This window comes from Epinephelus fuscoguttatus, linkage group LG7 (assembly GCF_011397635.1).
Source record: "Epinephelus fuscoguttatus linkage group LG7, E.fuscoguttatus.final_Chr_v1".
Classification (NCBI taxonomy): Eukaryota; Metazoa; Chordata; class Actinopteri; order Perciformes; family Serranidae; genus Epinephelus; species Epinephelus fuscoguttatus.
This window is the reverse complement of record NC_064758.1, coordinates 29,956,907-29,974,993: the sequence shown is the minus strand read 5'-3', so window position 1 is coordinate 29,974,993 and position 18,087 is coordinate 29,956,907. Positions and strand designations below refer to the sequence as shown.

Sequence of the window (18,087 nt, the reverse complement as noted above, 5' to 3'; positions counted from 1 at the left end):
ATAAAGTAATAACGTTAAGAAATAGCAGCGGGGCTTTTACTCAGCACAACTGCAGAGGCTCCCAGCTTCATTTCAAACAACCTACATTATAGATGGTCCGTTATTTATTAATCCCTCTGTGTGTTTATATATTTACTCTTTATCCGCTCCATTGTCTTTGTAAAGTTAACATATCGCACCATCATTTCAAACTCAACACTTGTTTCAAATTAAAAGTCCCTTATAACCTCAGCTGAGAGAATCCCTTCATTTTCTAAATAGGCTTTTATTCTGAAACATTTGTCAGAACTTCCTGTGGAAGATACAGTAGCTTGACACAGTGCCGTAGAATATAACAGCTAACAGAATATAATAGCTGTCAATAACTACATTTATTTATAATATACGTGTAGCACGCCATGAACAGTTACATCTTTATGTTGTTTTTTAAAGTAAAATGTGCTAATATTTGAGGATTAGTGTTAGTTTACTACAGTTAGGTAAGACTCTATTAATCCCAACCTTGGAAATTCACGTTACAGCAGCTCAGAGCAGAGGCAATAGAAAAAGGATAAAATATTTTTTAAATACAAATTAGACATAATGAAAATAATAGAAAATCCATATACACCCTTCACTGAAACAGATACTGTATGCTCATGATTAATAGCTGCACAGGATGAGTGTAATACACATGATGTGTAGTATTCTTACTGTAAAAATATAGGAATGTATAGATATCCCACAGGAAGTGGCAAAATATTGCACACAGGAATATTACACAGTGTGTACACAGTGCACAGTTTAAATATAAGGGATGTGGATAAGGATATGTATTTATACATGTATACAGGCCAGTATAAGTATATTAATGACATGGCATAATTATATGATAGAAATGTATTATTACACAGTATAACTATGTGTAATGTGTATATAACATATAACTGTCTGCCTTGTTTAAATATGTTAGTCTTTCCTTACCTAGGTGAAACAGCATGTTGCTTTTATTGATTTAAATGATGTTTTCAATTCTGTCCTTAGTCTTGTATGGTTGTCAGGAGTAATCACATCCTAACATTTAGTGATAATGTAATGATTCTAATGATTTATAACTAATGTTATCTTAATTACTTTCAGTGGGACAGAAGGAGACCGACGGGTGACTACCAATGACTGTCAAGTGACAGCACAATGGTTCACTGGGCTAGCAGCAGCAGCAGCAGCAGCAGCAGTTTATAGACATATATTTTATGTATCTTTGTCTTTTTACTATGTACTTATTTACCATAACAAATTAATTTTTAATAAACTCAGAAACATGACTTTGATGTCAAGCAGTTTGTCTGTGCCCTTCCTTCTGTGTTGTCCTCTTGCACAGTCTCCACCATGGTGCTGTGTGGGGATGTTCCAATCGTTTAGAGAGAGGTACACATGCACAATTTCTTCATTGACACACAGATGAGAAATTTTTTTTTTTGGCCTAAGTCAGCAGGAGTAACCTGAGACTTACTACAGACTACAACAACAAAAATATGTAAGGTTATCATTCTCAAATACTGGATTAGCACATTTCCACAAACAAATACCACACTATTGGGAAGCTCAGTGTTTGGTTTATTAAAAATAAGGAACAGAGAAAGGCTTGCAAAACCCAGGGAGCTGAGACTCAGGATAAGGGGGTTGTTTCATTGCGGGGTGAGTTCAGGCTCCATTGCATCCCCCTGTTGTTCTTGTGCTGAAAGAGAAAAAAAAGAAAGAGGAGAAATGGTTAGGCACACGTATATATGCCTGGGTCTGACATTGCCTTGTGAGATAAGGCACAAGTATGACAAGTGGCATCAGTTTCAATTGCATTTGTTTGAAGTTGTCTCATGTATAAAGTGATCCCGAATACTGTATGCTTTCAACCACTATGGGATACGTCTGTGGGTAGACAAAAGTGAGTTGTGTGTGGGAAGTCACTGCAGGCACATTTTGGTGCAGAGCAGTTTGCCAAGACCAAAAAGGGCAAGACAAGGCTTAGAGCAGATTTAATTCCCACCATCTTTGCGCATCATGCTGTGAGCACCCCTGCACCACAATGCACCCCTGGACCTGTAACATCATTGTTATTGCCACTCCTGAACTGTAACATGAATGGTCCTCATCCTGCAGCACTCCTGACATGAAGCACGCAGCATCACCACAGTATAATTCCTCAAAATGTTTACTTATATTTCAGTGTTGGGTGCTGTTGTAACTGATCAGCACACTGGAAACCAGCAGGTGGGTCTACCAGCTCTGGTGTATTAATTTGCACTTGTCATAGTGACTGACTAGCAAGCCAATTTGCTTTTGTTGTGCTAACCTCAGCATTTGCCTAATGTGTTTCATATGACTGGCTCTCAAATATTCATCCCTATCTCATAAGTTATCAGACATTGATCCTGTGTCTGGTCGTCCCTGTGTCCACAGTTATCTCTTTATTTGAAAAGGTCTAGGCTATTTAATTCTTTAATATCATCACACTGTTATTTATATAAGCAGGGGATTTTAATACAAAGTTGTAACCACTGCACGTGAATGCCTGAATCGGTCAGATCTGCACTCCAGAGGAGAGCCTTCATCAGACTATACAATATCACCCACTGCTGGATTTGTAAGTTAATGAACTGTAATTAAAACTCTGTGCTTTAATTAGCCGCTATGAAACAACATGACCCTCTTCTATTTTATAATGCCTACTAATATTATAATATTATAATGACGGTAACTGGGAATATGCAATGTATTACATTTTCAAAGTAACTTGCCCAACACTGTATATCATATATTATATTCAATATAATTACTTATATAATTAATATAAAATGCAGTATAATACATATTAAGTATGATTCCTTATCTCTGGAACTACTTGAAACACACCTTGTTAAGTTTTAAGTCTCACCAAGATCGACTCAGCACTTACCTGCAGCGTCCTCTCTCATACAGTGGTCCTGCAGCATCACTGCTCTGCCACCACCCAGTGCTCCTACAGAAGGTTACACATATACAAGATGACATATCTAATACTGTGATAGAATATATGTTTAGCATGATCATATGTATAACACAGTAATATATACATACATTTGGTATTTAGAATAATATATCCCCATTTAGCTTGGTATGTTTCATTTATCAAAATTACTTAATCTTGTGTTTTAAATCTCATTCAGGTACTCAAAACTTCCCTCTCACATTGCTATCAATGTAATATCAGCAGAGCTGTAACATATTATAGACAAGTATACTTAACAGAATCACAAAGCCTAAAAACAGATCATAAGTTACGTTTTGTTTAATTTCACCTCCTCCACTCAATCACGCAGCAATGTCACATTTAACTGAGCTAATATTCAATAATCGCAAAAAATCAGGACTGGAAGCACTCTAACTTGCCAATGTTAGATCAAACTGTTTAGGAGAAGACAATTTAAAACTAACAGGCTGTTCATGGTTAGCATTACCTGTATGGTGTGTACAGTATGTACAGTGTCCTAGCCTAATCTGTTATCTTTTAACATTACATAAATCTACTAATTTAATGGGAGATAATCCACTAACAAGCTTTAATGCACATGTTAATTTACATAAGTTGTGCTGATAATGTAAAATTTGAGTCTTTGGACATCTTACCTGTTAAAAGTACAACACAGCAGGTCTTTTCTGCTGTAACTTCATTGCGCTGCTAGCATGTGCCGCTTACTTCCGGGAACTATTGAGAGGCTCCACGAACCGCCATTGCTGTGAAAAAAATGGCCCATTAGAGTGAATGGAGATGACGCGACTCTCTATTCAAGGGCTCTGGCTTGACAGTTTACTTATGGCGCTTCAAATGGAGCTCCTGCCATCTGCTGACGCTTTTAGGTGACTACAACATGTCGGCTGGCACATGAACAGACACACAGTGACTCAAATAATAGTGAAAGTTATAAAAACAGGACAATAACCCGATGACATCACACACGCCGTGAAAGACGACCGGGGATAATTGGTGAGTACCAGTGTGTAGCGTGTACCAGGCATAATGCAAGTCCTGAGTCTGAAATATGTCTGTCAGCGAGTCTTACTCCACCTGTTTAGACTCCACCGTAGACAACGGCAGCATTTCTCCGACCACGTAGCGAGCCCCAAGCTCCGTGACTTCTTTCAGACTGATAGGTTTAACGTTATCTCCGTTATTAGAACCAAACGACAGCCGTTGCTGTTTCGGAGCTGAAGGACCAGCGTAACGGAAGTAACTGATGTCTTGTTTGAAAATGTACTTAAGTATTTGATTACTCAAACAGCAAGCTAACGCGTTAGGTTACTCGTTACTGTAAAAAGTAATCAAAGTACTCTAACCACTCTACCCAACTCTGCTGAACATGGTTATAGAGTCTTTTTAAGTAATTCGACATTAGTGTAGATCATTTATTAGCTAAAATGAGCTTTTTTTTTTTTTTACTTCTGTTGATTGAACTTACAAAATCATAAAAGTGGTGTAAATTTGTGAAGATAATCTTCTTGAACAAAATGCCACAGAGCTTATTTTCTGCAATAATCCAAGATCCACTGGAAAAAATCCCATTTGCTTTCTGTCAAAGGAACCAGGGTGACAGTAACTTTTGTTAGCCTACAAATAAGCATCATACCTGCAGCACTTTATACTGAGCAAGTTACGTTTTCTATCAACAAAGTGAGGAAATGTTAATTAAGTTGCAAAAATGCTGATACTTGATGTGTCAACAAAATGTACACTGACAATGTATTTCAGTTGTTTTTTCACCAAAATAGGCACTCTAGTAATACAGTATCCACTCATAGTGACTACAGCATTATTTTTTAATTACCTTCTTTATTAACATCACAGTCTTTCCCTAACCATAACAAAAGTGCTCTTGTTGCCTAAACCTTAGACAGGACACAAACCTAAGGCTCTGATGTCAAGGTCCTGCACTTCATATGCTCACCACTCTCCACAGGCACCTTGTTCCAAAACCTATGTGGCATATGAATGTAGTGTTTTGTTACCTGTATGTCTCTGGACATGATCCAGGCAGCAAATACAGTGGTGGAAAAAAGTTTTCGGACGCCCCATGCATTTGTGAAATATTGCATTAAGAATCACTCTTAGGTCCTCAAGTGCAATTTCTTTTAGTACAGTCACAGCCAAAACACTAAATAAATCCTAAAAAAGCCATTAAAAACTTAAAATTGATTGGTTGGTTCCATAAAAATACATAACAAATTTTGAGTATTGGGTCATTTTGGTACCAGTGATGAAGGTCGTTCTTTTTGTTAAAACACACAATTTTTGTTGCCAAGCTTTGTGTCTACATAAAGCCAGCACATTTGAAAGTTCTTCAGACACAAAAATGGCTAAAACAAGGAACCTAATGCAGGAAACACACCTGAAGATAAAGATTCTCAGCCAGGAAGGGTACAGCTGCCGCCAGATAGCCAGGAAGTGCAGATGCAGTCCTTCAGCAGTTGGATACACTCTGCAGAAATACAGACGAACCAACAGCTTGGAAGACAAACCACGATCTGGGCGTCCAAGGGTTTCTTCAGCAAGAAATGACCGCATCCTGGTCCGCATGTGCAGGCAAAACCGCCGAATGACATCACAGGAGCTTCAGCAGCAGTGGTCAAACCAAACTGGTGTCCAGTGTTCCACCCGCACTGTACGTGGCCGACTTTTAGATCATGGCTTAAGGTCCTACAAGGCTATCAAGAAGTCCCTGATCAATGAGAGACAGAGGTTAGCCCGGCGTCGTTGGGCCCAGGCACACAAGAACTGGACAGCCAGGAATTGGAAGAAGATTTTGTGGGCAGATGAGTCCAGTTTCCAGCTTTATCTTCCTCCTACTAATGTGAGGGTACGCAGAAGGCCAGGCGAAGCATTATCTCCAGCATGTACAGTACCTACTGTCAAGCATGGTGGAGGCAGTATCATGGTTTGGGGATGCATGAGTGCTGCTGGTGTTGGTCATCTCACTGTCTGTGATGGCACATTGAACTCTACCAAGTATTGTACCATTCTCCAAACCCACATGCTCCCTTCTGCGCGTGCACTGTTCCGTCGAGGTAAAAACTGGATGTTTCAACAAGATAATGCCCCTTGCCACACATCCCGGACATGAGCCCCGTTGAAAATCTGTGGTGGATTATCAAAAGGTCTGTTTCAAAGCATAAACCAAAGAATTTAGAAGAATTAAAAGCAGTAATTCAAGAAGAATGGGACAAGATTACCCCTCAACAGTGTGAAAGGCTCGTGGGGAACATGCCAGCCAGGATTAGAGCTCTACTACGTGCCAGTGGCAGGACTACTAAATATTAATTTGATGATGTGATGGTTTATTTATTTTTTGTTCAGTTTTGAACACATTCTCTGTTATTTGTTGACTCTGATACCGACAATGTTGAGAACTGACATATTGAAACTGTCAAGAATTTAGTTTTGTTAGTTTTTCTTGTAAACAATAAACAAAACAATATAATTTGTATTTGTTTGTATCTGTCTAATGCAGCCACACCTTTTGAAACACAAAAAAGATTTTTCCACAAATATTTCATGATAATATCTGAGATTCTGTAAAATTTTAAGGGTGTCCGAAAACTTTTTTCCACCACTGTACATTATGAGAGCTGTTTAGCAATATACTAACGTAATTTCTCGGAGACAGGATTGGAAATAAGAATCATATCCACCTTATTCCTGAGCATAGCGGAAGTAGCAGTAAGCTAGTGAGTCCCATAGACTGTCTGTGGTTAGTCCCTGGTGGCTAAACGTTAACTCTGGTTCTTTTAAAGTAATTTGCCTTTAGTTTAGCAAATGCTAATTCATTTTTTAACAAATATTTAATTAATGTTAACTTTGCAGAGCTCTGGTACCTGTTGCACTGTCCATGTCTGTAACGACTAACAACCAGTCTAAGCTAAATTTTTGTCTTCAGCAACTGTGTGTTGAACATGTAACCAGAACAAAAGGGGATTGTTCCTGTTGCCAAAGGTACCATTGATATAAGAAATAAAACCACAAGAGTTTCACGAGACATAGCAAAAAAGTATAGTAGTATAATAGTACTGCACACGAAATCATAGTAAGTAAATCAAGTACATCATAGTAGTAGTACAATCAGAATTTGCACCTAGACTGACAGGTCTGTCACTCAACATCAGTACATGATATCCCTGTCTTAACCTACATTAGAAAATTGCTCGTTATAAAATAAACTCAGCAACATACCTTGAAATATGTATTTAGTCATTAGGGCTGAGAAAGTGTTACTAATTTACTGTACTTCCTTTATATCATAGAAAAAAAAATGAATGCCAAAAGTTATTTCTTTTACTAATACTTTATATTACTATTACTGAAGTCTGCCGCTAAATTCAGCATCATGTTTCTCTCAGAACAGTTTTTAATAAATCAGAAGTTAGAAAAACGTGTAAACTGCGTCACTAATGCAGACGAGTGGAGAATTAGCTTTATTTACTCACTTTACATGGAGCTACATTTAATACTGAATTATGTTAAATGTTTGCTGAATGTGTTAGTTTCTCTTAATAAGTCATCAGAAATCACCTTTAGAAGGAGCAGACCTTGAGCTAGCTCGGGCCATGTTAAAGTTAACATATTTTAACAGAGCAAGGCAAGCTAGTTGCTAGCGTGCTCGGTTGAAAAGGAAAAAAAACACAATGCTTTGGGATGGCTGTCAGAGATGGCAGAGGTATGATCACATAATCCCGTTTGAGCTATAACAGGTGGTGTGTTCCATGTTTTATTTGCCAATTGCTCTTGGAAAGAAGAACAGAGTACTGTAAAACTGTTACCATTGGAAATTGCCGGTCTCGGTTCAATGCCAGAAGTCGCGCACATAATTCGTGCTAGGGATCATGGGGGCTAGAAATAAGGTGGATAGGCTACTGAAGCTGCTTTGCTTCAGTTAAATGTTTTTTTTTTTTAAATAACATAATGACAAGAACGTATGAGTTAGAGGTACATACACCTGGTAAAGATCTGTAGTCAGTCCTTTGATAATTCCTGTATTTAAGTCCTGATCATAAGCGCAGTTTGGTTTAATCAAACTTGTTAATCAGTATGAAATGCATAATGTATAAAACACATCCTGCAGGCAGTTTAAGTTCTCTCCCTGGCTTTAAATTCTGTGGAATATGTCCACCTGTTTTTTTTCTTAACTTTGTATAAAAAGGGATTTGGCGAGTACAATTGTCACCAATTCACACTGTACTTTAAAGGCATCTATGACCTTGCAGTTTTGCTCCCAAAAGGACTTTGGCACAAACTGGACTGGCAGATGAGTCTTGATGATGCGAGGAGAGGTGGGGAGCTTGTCTACCAGCTCTGTTCCTTTGACTATAGGTGGGGGCCATGATCCTGTAATCATAACAGTTTTCATGTCAGTGAACCTTCAGTGTGGTAAATACAACACAACATAACTACAAATCAAACGCTGAGACACCATGATGAAAACAAATGCAACAATTGTCATTATTATATTGTACACAACCTCACATACTACCTTTAGAATCACAATGACACATAGTGCAACGTGAACATTTAGTTTACTGCTGCAATAGGCCGAGAATTACCATCACCAAGTGTCTGTATGTTTGTGAGAAATTATGTGAAATATGGTGAGTACTGATTGTTAATTAAACCTGGCTGCAGAGAAGGTATGTGGACCTCCAAGAAAGGCACCCTTGCATACAGAGGGACAGACGTCTGACGCCCTGGAGATGTCTGACCAAAATACAGCAGGTCAAGGATGTAGGAGACCCACGTGTTTCCTAAAAGAAAGACAGAGGAAATCAAAAAAGATTGAGATAATCCAAACCTCTTACCTCTATACACACATTTGTTCCAGAGCTACAGGAGCGCATCCTGCTAATGTTTGTGGACTGACCTGCTTTGGGGTATGAAGCAATGAGTATATCATCTGGCCTGGCCTGAAAGTTTTGAATGTTCTCCCAGTTATCTGTCACAAGGTGCGTCATCCAGACTCCATGGAAATTGAACAGTTCTGGTCGAGATATTAAATCCATCTTTAAAAGACTGAAAACAAAAAAGGAAATCATGCAAATCACTGAGTAATTAAACTGAAGTCAAATCGTCTCAAAAATGACTTTTACAAGTCATCTTATAAAAGGAGTAAAACAAAAACTGCATTACTTTGTTTCATTTCCACCTGCATACAATAGACAATATGAAATCTGTTGCTTTTTCCGTTTCTGTTTTCTTTTACTGTAAACCACTGTACATGTTTTAGTTGAGTGTCAAATATGAAGAGGAAGAAACACTAGAAGTTACAGTTTCAGACAGTCCTGGTCCAGCTATCCTCTCTTTGATCCTTTGTTGCTCTGTGTCCACTTCAAACAAAATCAATCCAAAAATCCTCCTTTTACATGCCCTGTTCAAGGTGTAATTGGTAATGTTGTTGATCGTAACTGTAATTTCTTTTATTTTTTGTTTTCATACATATTAGGAAGAGAAAGACTATAACATCAGAGACAAGTTTCCTCAGACTACTCTGACTGCATACCAACCTAGTCAATCATGTGCTCATATATGGGAAGACTACGAGAGAAGCTGGACAGCCAGCGCAGCATGGTTGCATCCAATGTTCGTACTTTCAGAAGGTAAATTGGTCATTTGCCTTGTTGTTGCTTGATACATGTAATGTTGTAGTGCATATAGACTGAATCTCCATTCACATACCCTTTTCCAACAACTTAAACTGGTTCAGTTGAGGATTGTTGGAGTCTTGGCGCTATCTAGCAAACCAGCTTGTGTTTCCACCAGTTTTGCGCAGAACCCTTGTAATTAAGGATGTGTTATTAACGGGGGGAGTTGCACAATGCACAACAGAAGTTAACAGTAATGGCAAAATCACGGATTACATTGATTACCAGCGAACTTTTGCCTCTGTTACAGATATTTGTTTTTGCCCCCAAAACAAAAATGAACCAACTATTAGTAAGACCACTGCACACACTTTTTTCATCTGACAATTTCTCACTTCACTTCCCCATCCTCTCTTTCTGTAGCATATGACACACCCACTGATGTCATCACTGTTCGCACATTAGGGTCAAGGAAAACCTGCTATGTTTTGGCTCCAGCGGCAACTTTTCGGGTTCTGAACCAATTTAGTTTTGGTCTAAATGCTCTGAACAGTTCAAGTTTAGGTGCAGGAACCAGAATAGATCCAGTTCCATGTTGGTGTTAAAAGGGTACCAGTGTACTTTTTACCACAGTGATGGATGACCAAAGATAAAAAAAAAGGTCATCTGAGAGGATCCATCTATTGGAGGTAGGCAGAGAATTTAAACACAAATGTTTAAAATGTTTAATAAAGCTTGCTTATGCACAAAACGGGGCTTGAAAGAGGCGTACGCCACTTCCCACGCAAAGGTTGTGATTTATAAAAATAAACTTGGTGGGAGAATGTGCGCACCTGTAAGCAAACTCTGAGTCATGCGTGGGCACATTTTGGAGACACTGGGAAGTGGCGACGCAGACGGCGAGGTGGAGAAGTGGAGTCAGATTTTTATTGATGTCTCACACAAATTTAATGTCACGCTATATCCACCTTAGATCCACGTTATCATTGAAATTAAATCCAGCAGCCTTATTTTGCACTTGGAGTGAGTGATAATTGTTTCATAAAAACGCTGTAAAATCCAACTCAAATCCTGAACTGAAATTCTTTCTAAATACGTATTTAATTCGCACTGTCTCTCATCGCCCACTCTGTGAGCGCAGGAGGGGGAGAGGACTAGGAATATATTTATTTATTTAGCTAAATATTTCCAGTGCATTTATCATGTCTCGAAATACAGCCATTAAGTACAACCGTTACACTCATTTCATCAGCCCTACTTAGACATGTGCTGTTCATGACAAAACCGGCATGAAGAAACATGTTCGCCTATTACACTTTCATCTTTGAATTGTATTTCAAATTACACATCCTCAAATTTAAAAGCAACACATTAACTACATGTTGGTAAAGGAGTAGAAATATTTGGTCTACCTTTAGATCAGTCCACGTTTTTTTCTCTGTCACTGTCCGTGCAGTCCCACAGACACAGCTGACAGCATCAGCAGCGTTGATGTGTTGCCACTTTTTTTTTGCTTTCTTTTATTAGTGATCCCGCTGCTATGGCCACCAAATAAAATCTTTCTTCAGTCCTCCACCTCCCGTTAAAGGGTCTCTAGCTCAGTCTCGGAGAAATTCTGTTTTTTGGTTCGTTTCTCAGGGAACTGCCCATTGGTTCAACATCCCATTGTTCCGACCATATTAAACTCATTGTTCCGAAGTCCGTTCCAAAATCATCATGATGCCCTGTGGTTAAGGTCTGGTTAGGTGTAGGCACAAAAACCACTTGGTTAGGGTCAAGAAAAGATCATGGACAAACACATAAGCCGTGAGCCTGCTCCGCCTCAAGCCGGTCACGGCACACCATACACCTGCTGCGAGCCGTTCAGCACCGCGGACAGTCGGACTAATGGGATGTCGAACCAATGACATGGACCCCGTTTCTCACACCTGTCGCCGTGACTCACAACGAGGGAACACTCGCATGCCGGCTTATTTATATGCAGATCGCATTCATGAGGTGATTTGCATGACAATTTATGGCTGAACTAGGGTGTGTAGAGGGCAGAATATGAGGCGGATCTGGGTGCACACAACTCCAGGAGTTCTGTGATGTATAAAGAGAACATTGCATGCAAGTGTGCATGCGCACGGTTTTATAAATCAGATCATTTTTTGGCGCACATCATTTTCAGCTTTTGGACGCACATCAACTTTTAGTATGAATCCTAAGCACTCTTTTATAAATGAGGCCCCTGGTAGTCTTCCAATGAAGCACCAGCATTTTGACTAGTGGTGGACCCCTGTGATGTGTCTGTGGAGTCTATCCAGGGTTGGATAAGGCACACAAAGGTATTTTTACACACTGGCGAGAGCAAAAATGTACAGTGTTGATGAGACATTATGACCTGTCAGACCCGAGATAAATTGATGAGAACGTGATATTGAGTAATCTGAATATTTGCTGCATTTGGAATTAACCCTTCTTGAAATTAAGTATGTTACTTTGCATGGTCTCTCTTACGTGTTTAGTGAGTGACATTGCAATGGTCAGCAGCATACATTAGTATTCTCTTATCCACTGTAAGCGGCTCACAGTATATTACATATTACAGTACAGTTTTGAATGTCTTCCCTCTTCTTCCCAAAAGGGTAATCTAGATAGTCAGTGCTGTGAACTTACAAAATTCCATATTATTTCTTTGAAAACCTGTTCTAAACATTTTGGCAGCAGTGCTTTGACTGATCCCTCCATTGTTGAACAAACTGTCATGTAGTGTTTGTTTCTGAGAGTGTCTGTGTGTTGTCTGAGGGCAAAGTTTGACTTAGATGTAAAATAACATTTTAACATTTAACATGAGAGTGTTTTGGCATTAAAGTTTGATGCTTGTGAAAAAAAAAGTGTGCAGTTTGTATTTTGAGTTTTGGAAACTGAAACATTTTTTAAAAATGTATTGACAATCAAGAAAGAAGCTTTAGTAACTAGTTACTTTTCAGATTAAAATTGATCATACTCTTCATGTCCAGTGAAAACCACATGCAACAATTTAGTGATTTTGAATGAGAACATTTAAGTAACATTGTCATGTGTTTATACTTTAAAATATATACAGCTAGTGACTTAGGCCCAATCCCAATACCGCCCCTTGCCCACTGCCCCTTGGCCCTCAAAATGAAGCAACGAGGGGTAGGGGTTGAAATCTTTCCCTAGGAATTGGGACACCACTCACTACGTCACCGCGTCGGTTATGTTCAATTTCAATCAATCAATCAATTTTATTTATAAAGCCCAATATCAGAAATCACAATTTGCCTCACAGGGCTTTACAGCATACGACATCCCTCTGTCCTTATGACCCTCGCAGCGGATAAGGAAAACCCCCCCCCCCCCACCCCCACCCCCCCCCACCCCTCCCCAAAAAAACCTTTAACGGGGGAAAAAAGAAACGGTAGAAACCTCAGGAAGAGCAACTGAGGAGGGATCCCTCTTCCAGGATGGACAGACGTGCAATAGATGTTGTACAGAACAGATCAGCATAATAAATTAACAGTAATCCGCATGACACAATGAGAGAGAGAGAGAGAGAGAGAGAGAGATGCAGGTAATGACAGTAGCTTACAACAACATTATTGAAAGTAATAATATTATAGTAATAATATTTTAGTTATATATTATAGTTGTGATACAATATGTTGAAAGTATGTATTAATATCTGGCAGTATACATGTGTGACAATAGTCATGTGTATAATAACAGTAGAAGTATGACTAATGACTAATGATGGCAGCAGCAGCAGGAGGCATCTGGCGGGACCACGGCAGCAGCACAACCACACACGTCGTGCGATATGAGTTAATCTGAGAGACAGTGGAGCACAAAGGCTCTGGAGAAGAAGCCGAGTTAGTGACACCCAGAATAGAGAAGGAGAGAAGGTGCCTGGTGTATTATAGGGGGGTCCTCTGGCAGACTAGGCCTATGTCAGCCTAACTAGGGGCTGGTACAGGGCAAGCCTGAGCCAGCCCTAACTATAAGCTTTATCAAAGAGGAAAGTCTTAAGTCTAGTCTTAAATGTGGAGACGGTGTCTGCCTCCTGGACCGTAACAGGAAGATGATTCCACAGGAGAGGAGCCTGATAGCTAAAGGCTCTGGCTCCTGATCTACTTTTGGAGACTTTAGGGACCACGAGTAACCCTGCGTTCTCAGAGCGCAGTGTTCTGGTGGGATAATATGGCACTATGAGCTCTCTAAGATATGACGGAGCTTGACCATTTAGAGCGTTATAAGTTAACAGTAGGATTTTAAATTCAACTCTGGATTTTACAGGAAGCCAGTGCAGAGAAGCTAAAACAGGAGAAATATGATCTCGTTTCTTAGTTCCTGTTAGTACACGTGCTGCTGCATTCTGAATTAGCTGGAGAGTTTTTAAGGATTTACTAGAGCTACCTGATAATACAGAGTTACAGTAATCCAGCCTAGAGGTAACAAAAGCGTGGACCAATTTTTCTGCATCTTTTCGGGTCAGGATAGGCCTAATTTTCGCAATATTATGCAGATGAAAAAATGCAGTCCGGTTTGTTTTATTAAATGAGAATTAAAAGACAAGTCTTGATCAAATATTACTCCGAGGTTTCTTACAGTAGTGCTAGAGGCCAGAGAAATGCCATCTAGAGAAACTATGTCATCAGATAAAGAGTCTCTGAGTTGTTTGGGGCCAAGAACAATAACTTCAATTTTGTCTGAATTTAACATCAGGAAATTGGTGCTCATCCAAGTTTTTATGTCTTTAAGGCAGTTGTGGAGTTTAGTTAATTGATTACTTTCTTCTGGCTTCATCGATAAATACAACTGAGTATCATCCGCATAACAATGGAAATTTATAGAGTGATTTCTAATGATGTTACCTAAAGGAAGCATATATAGAGTAAATAGGATTGGTCCGAGCACAGAACCTTGCGGAACTCCAAAACAAACTTTGGTACATAAGGATGATTCATTATGAACGTCAACAAACTGAAAATGATCAGATAAATAAGATTTAAACCAGCTCAGTGCAGAACCTTTTAGGCCAATTAAGTGATCCAGTCTCGCACTAAGATCTAATAAAACAAGTACAGAGACAAGTCCTTTGTCTGAAGCAATCAGAAGGTCATTCGTAATTTTAACTAGCGCTGTCTCAGTGCTATGATGCACTCTAAATCCTGACTGAAATTCCTCAAATAAATTATTATCATGGAGAAAATCACACAGCTGGTCTGCGACTACTTTCTCAAGGATCTTTGACATAAAGGGAAGATTAGATATTGGTCTATAATATCTGTTGACGCATACGTAACTATTTTAAACAGGAAGCTGCAAGCCATCTACATTTCCAACCGGCATCTACAATGGAGTCTCCAGTTGAGTTCATCCTATCGATCGCGTTTGCTGTATTCATCATATTTAGTTTGATGAACGACAGACGACAGGGGACTTCTGCTAGCTAGATAGCTAGCTAACCAGCTAACATTACGAGGCAGCATAGTTATACTAGCTGGCGTGTTATCGTAATGTGAAAAATCCAACAATTTTGCAGAACAGGACAGATGACAAATGACAGATAGTGCAAGCTAGCTAACAAGCAACCTGACGACGGTAACATTAGCTATGTATGAACTTTTTTCCCTGTCTCTTGCTCAGTGGTAGCCATGACAATGTCTACCCCTTGCTGGCAAGTCAGCATCTGAAATCCCTCGCTCCGAAGGGCTAGTTTCATACCCACTACCCCTCGTTATGCCCCCTACCCCTACATGCAAAAAGGAACTGGGACACCCCTACCCCTTGTGGGAACACGCAAATGTAGGGGTAGGGCCAAGGAGTAGGGCTGGGGGTGGGGGGTATTGGGACTGGCCCACACAGTGTAATTTTATGATATTTACCATATACCTCCTCATGGTGTGATTTTGTCTTATGAATCAGTCTGTATGAAATTCTTACCGGTTCCAACTGGTACTTAAATGTAGCTACAGCAGAACATGGGAGTTAGAATTTGGAATTTTAGAAGAAGGAAGAAATGCTTACTGTGAAGTGTTTTTTTTAGTGCTGGATACCTATTAGGTACAGTGCTGGATGAAGATGAGTCAAAGGCAGCACATACACCACCTGATTTGTCTCCTTTGAGGTACATGGAATCAAATTCCAAAACAGCAAAATCCAAAAAAAAAACTTATCACCCCTGCTGTAATTTATAATATGTGGATGTTTTGGCCACACTGACTTTTCTCAAGACATAATCAAACATCACAAACAGACACAGTGTTAAATACAGTTGGAGGTGTGTCCATGATCACACAAAAACTACAACTCAAGATTACTACTCCTTACTATTTATTGCATGCTCCTCCTGTACCTACAGTACCACCTGGGTGCTGCTCACATTTATCACTGTTCCTCCACAATGCATCTAAAAAAATGAAATAATTGTCATGTACATTATTACTGATAATATTAGGCCCTGGAATCAAGGGAAATAAATTAAACACAAAAGTGGTTGTTAAAATTATGGAGTGTGCCGTGAGAACAAGGACAGAAATAAATACAGATAAAGAGAGAAGTAAAAACATTAAGAGGTATATTAAACTAAAATAGAAGTGAAAACTGAAACTATACAATGACAATTAAAGACAAGATTATAAGACACAATTCTGCAAACAGTGACCAACAAGCCCCTGCACTTTTGCATGGGGAGCAGAGAAAGTCCTATCAAGTGCTGTCACAGCTCAGGTTTCTTAACTTATGTTTTTGACTTCATTTATTCATGTTGTTTCCTGATTTACTTTGAAACTCACATCTCCTCTCATTTCAGATCACTTCACTTCCTGCTTCTGTGTGTTTTCCCTCCCTTTTGATGACTTCACCTGTGTCTGATTGTCTGTTCCGCCCTGATAAGCCTCACCTGTATCTCGTTATCCTTCCCCTCACCAGAGTACTGAGTGTGCGTCTTGTTTTCTATCAGTGGCTACAGTTACATGATGGCTTCTCATTCGGAATGAAATAAATCTGAATGAAATCATTCGGAATTTAAGTTTTTCCAGGTAGTTTACATGGGAAATATTCAATCCAAATGAGGATTTACATGGGAGATCAGTTTAATCGCCTTTATTGAGGTCTGCACAAGGTTTGGGGCAGGGAAGGTTTCTGATTGGAAAGGGGGCGGGGCGGATGTTACGTGTTTACGTTTACTGGAAGAAAACACTGTAGTCTTCACTCCGGATAACAAGATGCTTGATGACACTGTTCTTAGCGCCTTTTTCGGGCGTATTTTGCTTATATTCTTGAAGCAGTAGTATGACAACAACCAAAGGAGGAGAAGGGAGATAGAAGACCGTGCTGTGGCGAATGGAAACCGGTGAGTGCAACAAGTCCGACTGCTCTATCTCAGCCCGTTGCTATGCAGCCCATTGCTACACGCGCTATATACGTCATCGCGCCAGAAGAGCAAGGAAACGAGCATGCACAGAAAGACCGGAATGAACTTAAAGAGGAATGAGTGTATACATGCACACAAAATTCTTTCATTCGGAATGACAAACGGAATAAACCACCCCCTTTAATCGGATTTAATTTTCAATCGGAATGACCATTTTTCAATCGGAATGACCGTTTACATGACCACTTTTAATCGGAATGGCCGTTCATTCCGATTAAAAGTGGAATTAAACTGTCCATGTAAACGTACTGACTGCCAGTTCATCTTAGCTCCTTGTGTGTCTGGTGTTCCAGCCTTTTGTTTCCCTGTGTCCTTTTCTGTTTTTTTTTTTTTGGATTTAGCCTGTTGATTGGGTCTGCATCTGCTAGGAGCAAATTCCCCAAAACACCCATTTCTCCACCTGTTCTTGTTCTAAATCATACAACAAAGTAGAGGACAGTCTTAATAAATCCCTGAACTGTGGGTGTTACTTGGCCACCAAAGGCACACCTGTAAGAAGTGATTGTCCCAACTTGTTCAACCTGCTTTTGCAGAGGTCAAAGGCATTTGTTTTCACTGTAGTTCATCCATTTAAAGTCTTACACATTAACATTGACTGATTACTCACACACGGGTTTTAACATACTGTTCCACAACTCTCCACACACATTTGCAAATAGTTCTGCTACAAAAATGAGGATAGCAGTTGTGCACTGTCACTGTACATCCAGTGGTTATTTTTGCCTCATAAAGGCTCATATTATTATAGTAAGTGTCTAAAGTGCTTCTCTACCTTTTGCTTGTTCCATTCTGTTAGTTATTGTGTCAAGTCTCACTCAAGGAAAAGTCTCATTTTGAAATCTTGTGACAAGGAACGAGGGACCAAGGTGAACGGGGAAAGTCGCTTATGTATATTCTGTTATAAAAACAACAGAAAGTGATATATTTTTGGCCCACTCTATATCCACAAATGTATAAATATGACTTCTCGTGAATTTTCTGAAGCTAAACTCTTTACATTTGTAAAA

The 18,087-nt window shown here is 39.4% G+C and overlaps 1 protein-coding gene across 3 annotated transcripts in view; it reads right to left on the bottom strand.

The window, feature by feature from the left end:
* Nucleotides 1–18,087, bottom strand: part of LOC125891081 (cytosolic sulfotransferase 3-like) — a 37,727-nt gene that overhangs the window by 4,200 nt on the left and 15,440 nt on the right. For all 3 annotated transcript variants that reach the window (XM_049580034.1, XM_049580035.1, XM_049580036.1), the window contains exons 2-4: nt 8,919–9,067; nt 8,674–8,802; nt 8,262–8,389 (exon numbers count right to left, since the gene is read on the bottom strand). In XM_049580034.1, coding sequence (XP_049435991.1) covers nt 8,262–8,389; nt 8,674–8,802; nt 8,919–9,067 — 406 coding nt within the window. The remainder of the gene's footprint in view (nt 1–8,261; nt 8,390–8,673; nt 8,803–8,918; nt 9,068–18,087) is intronic.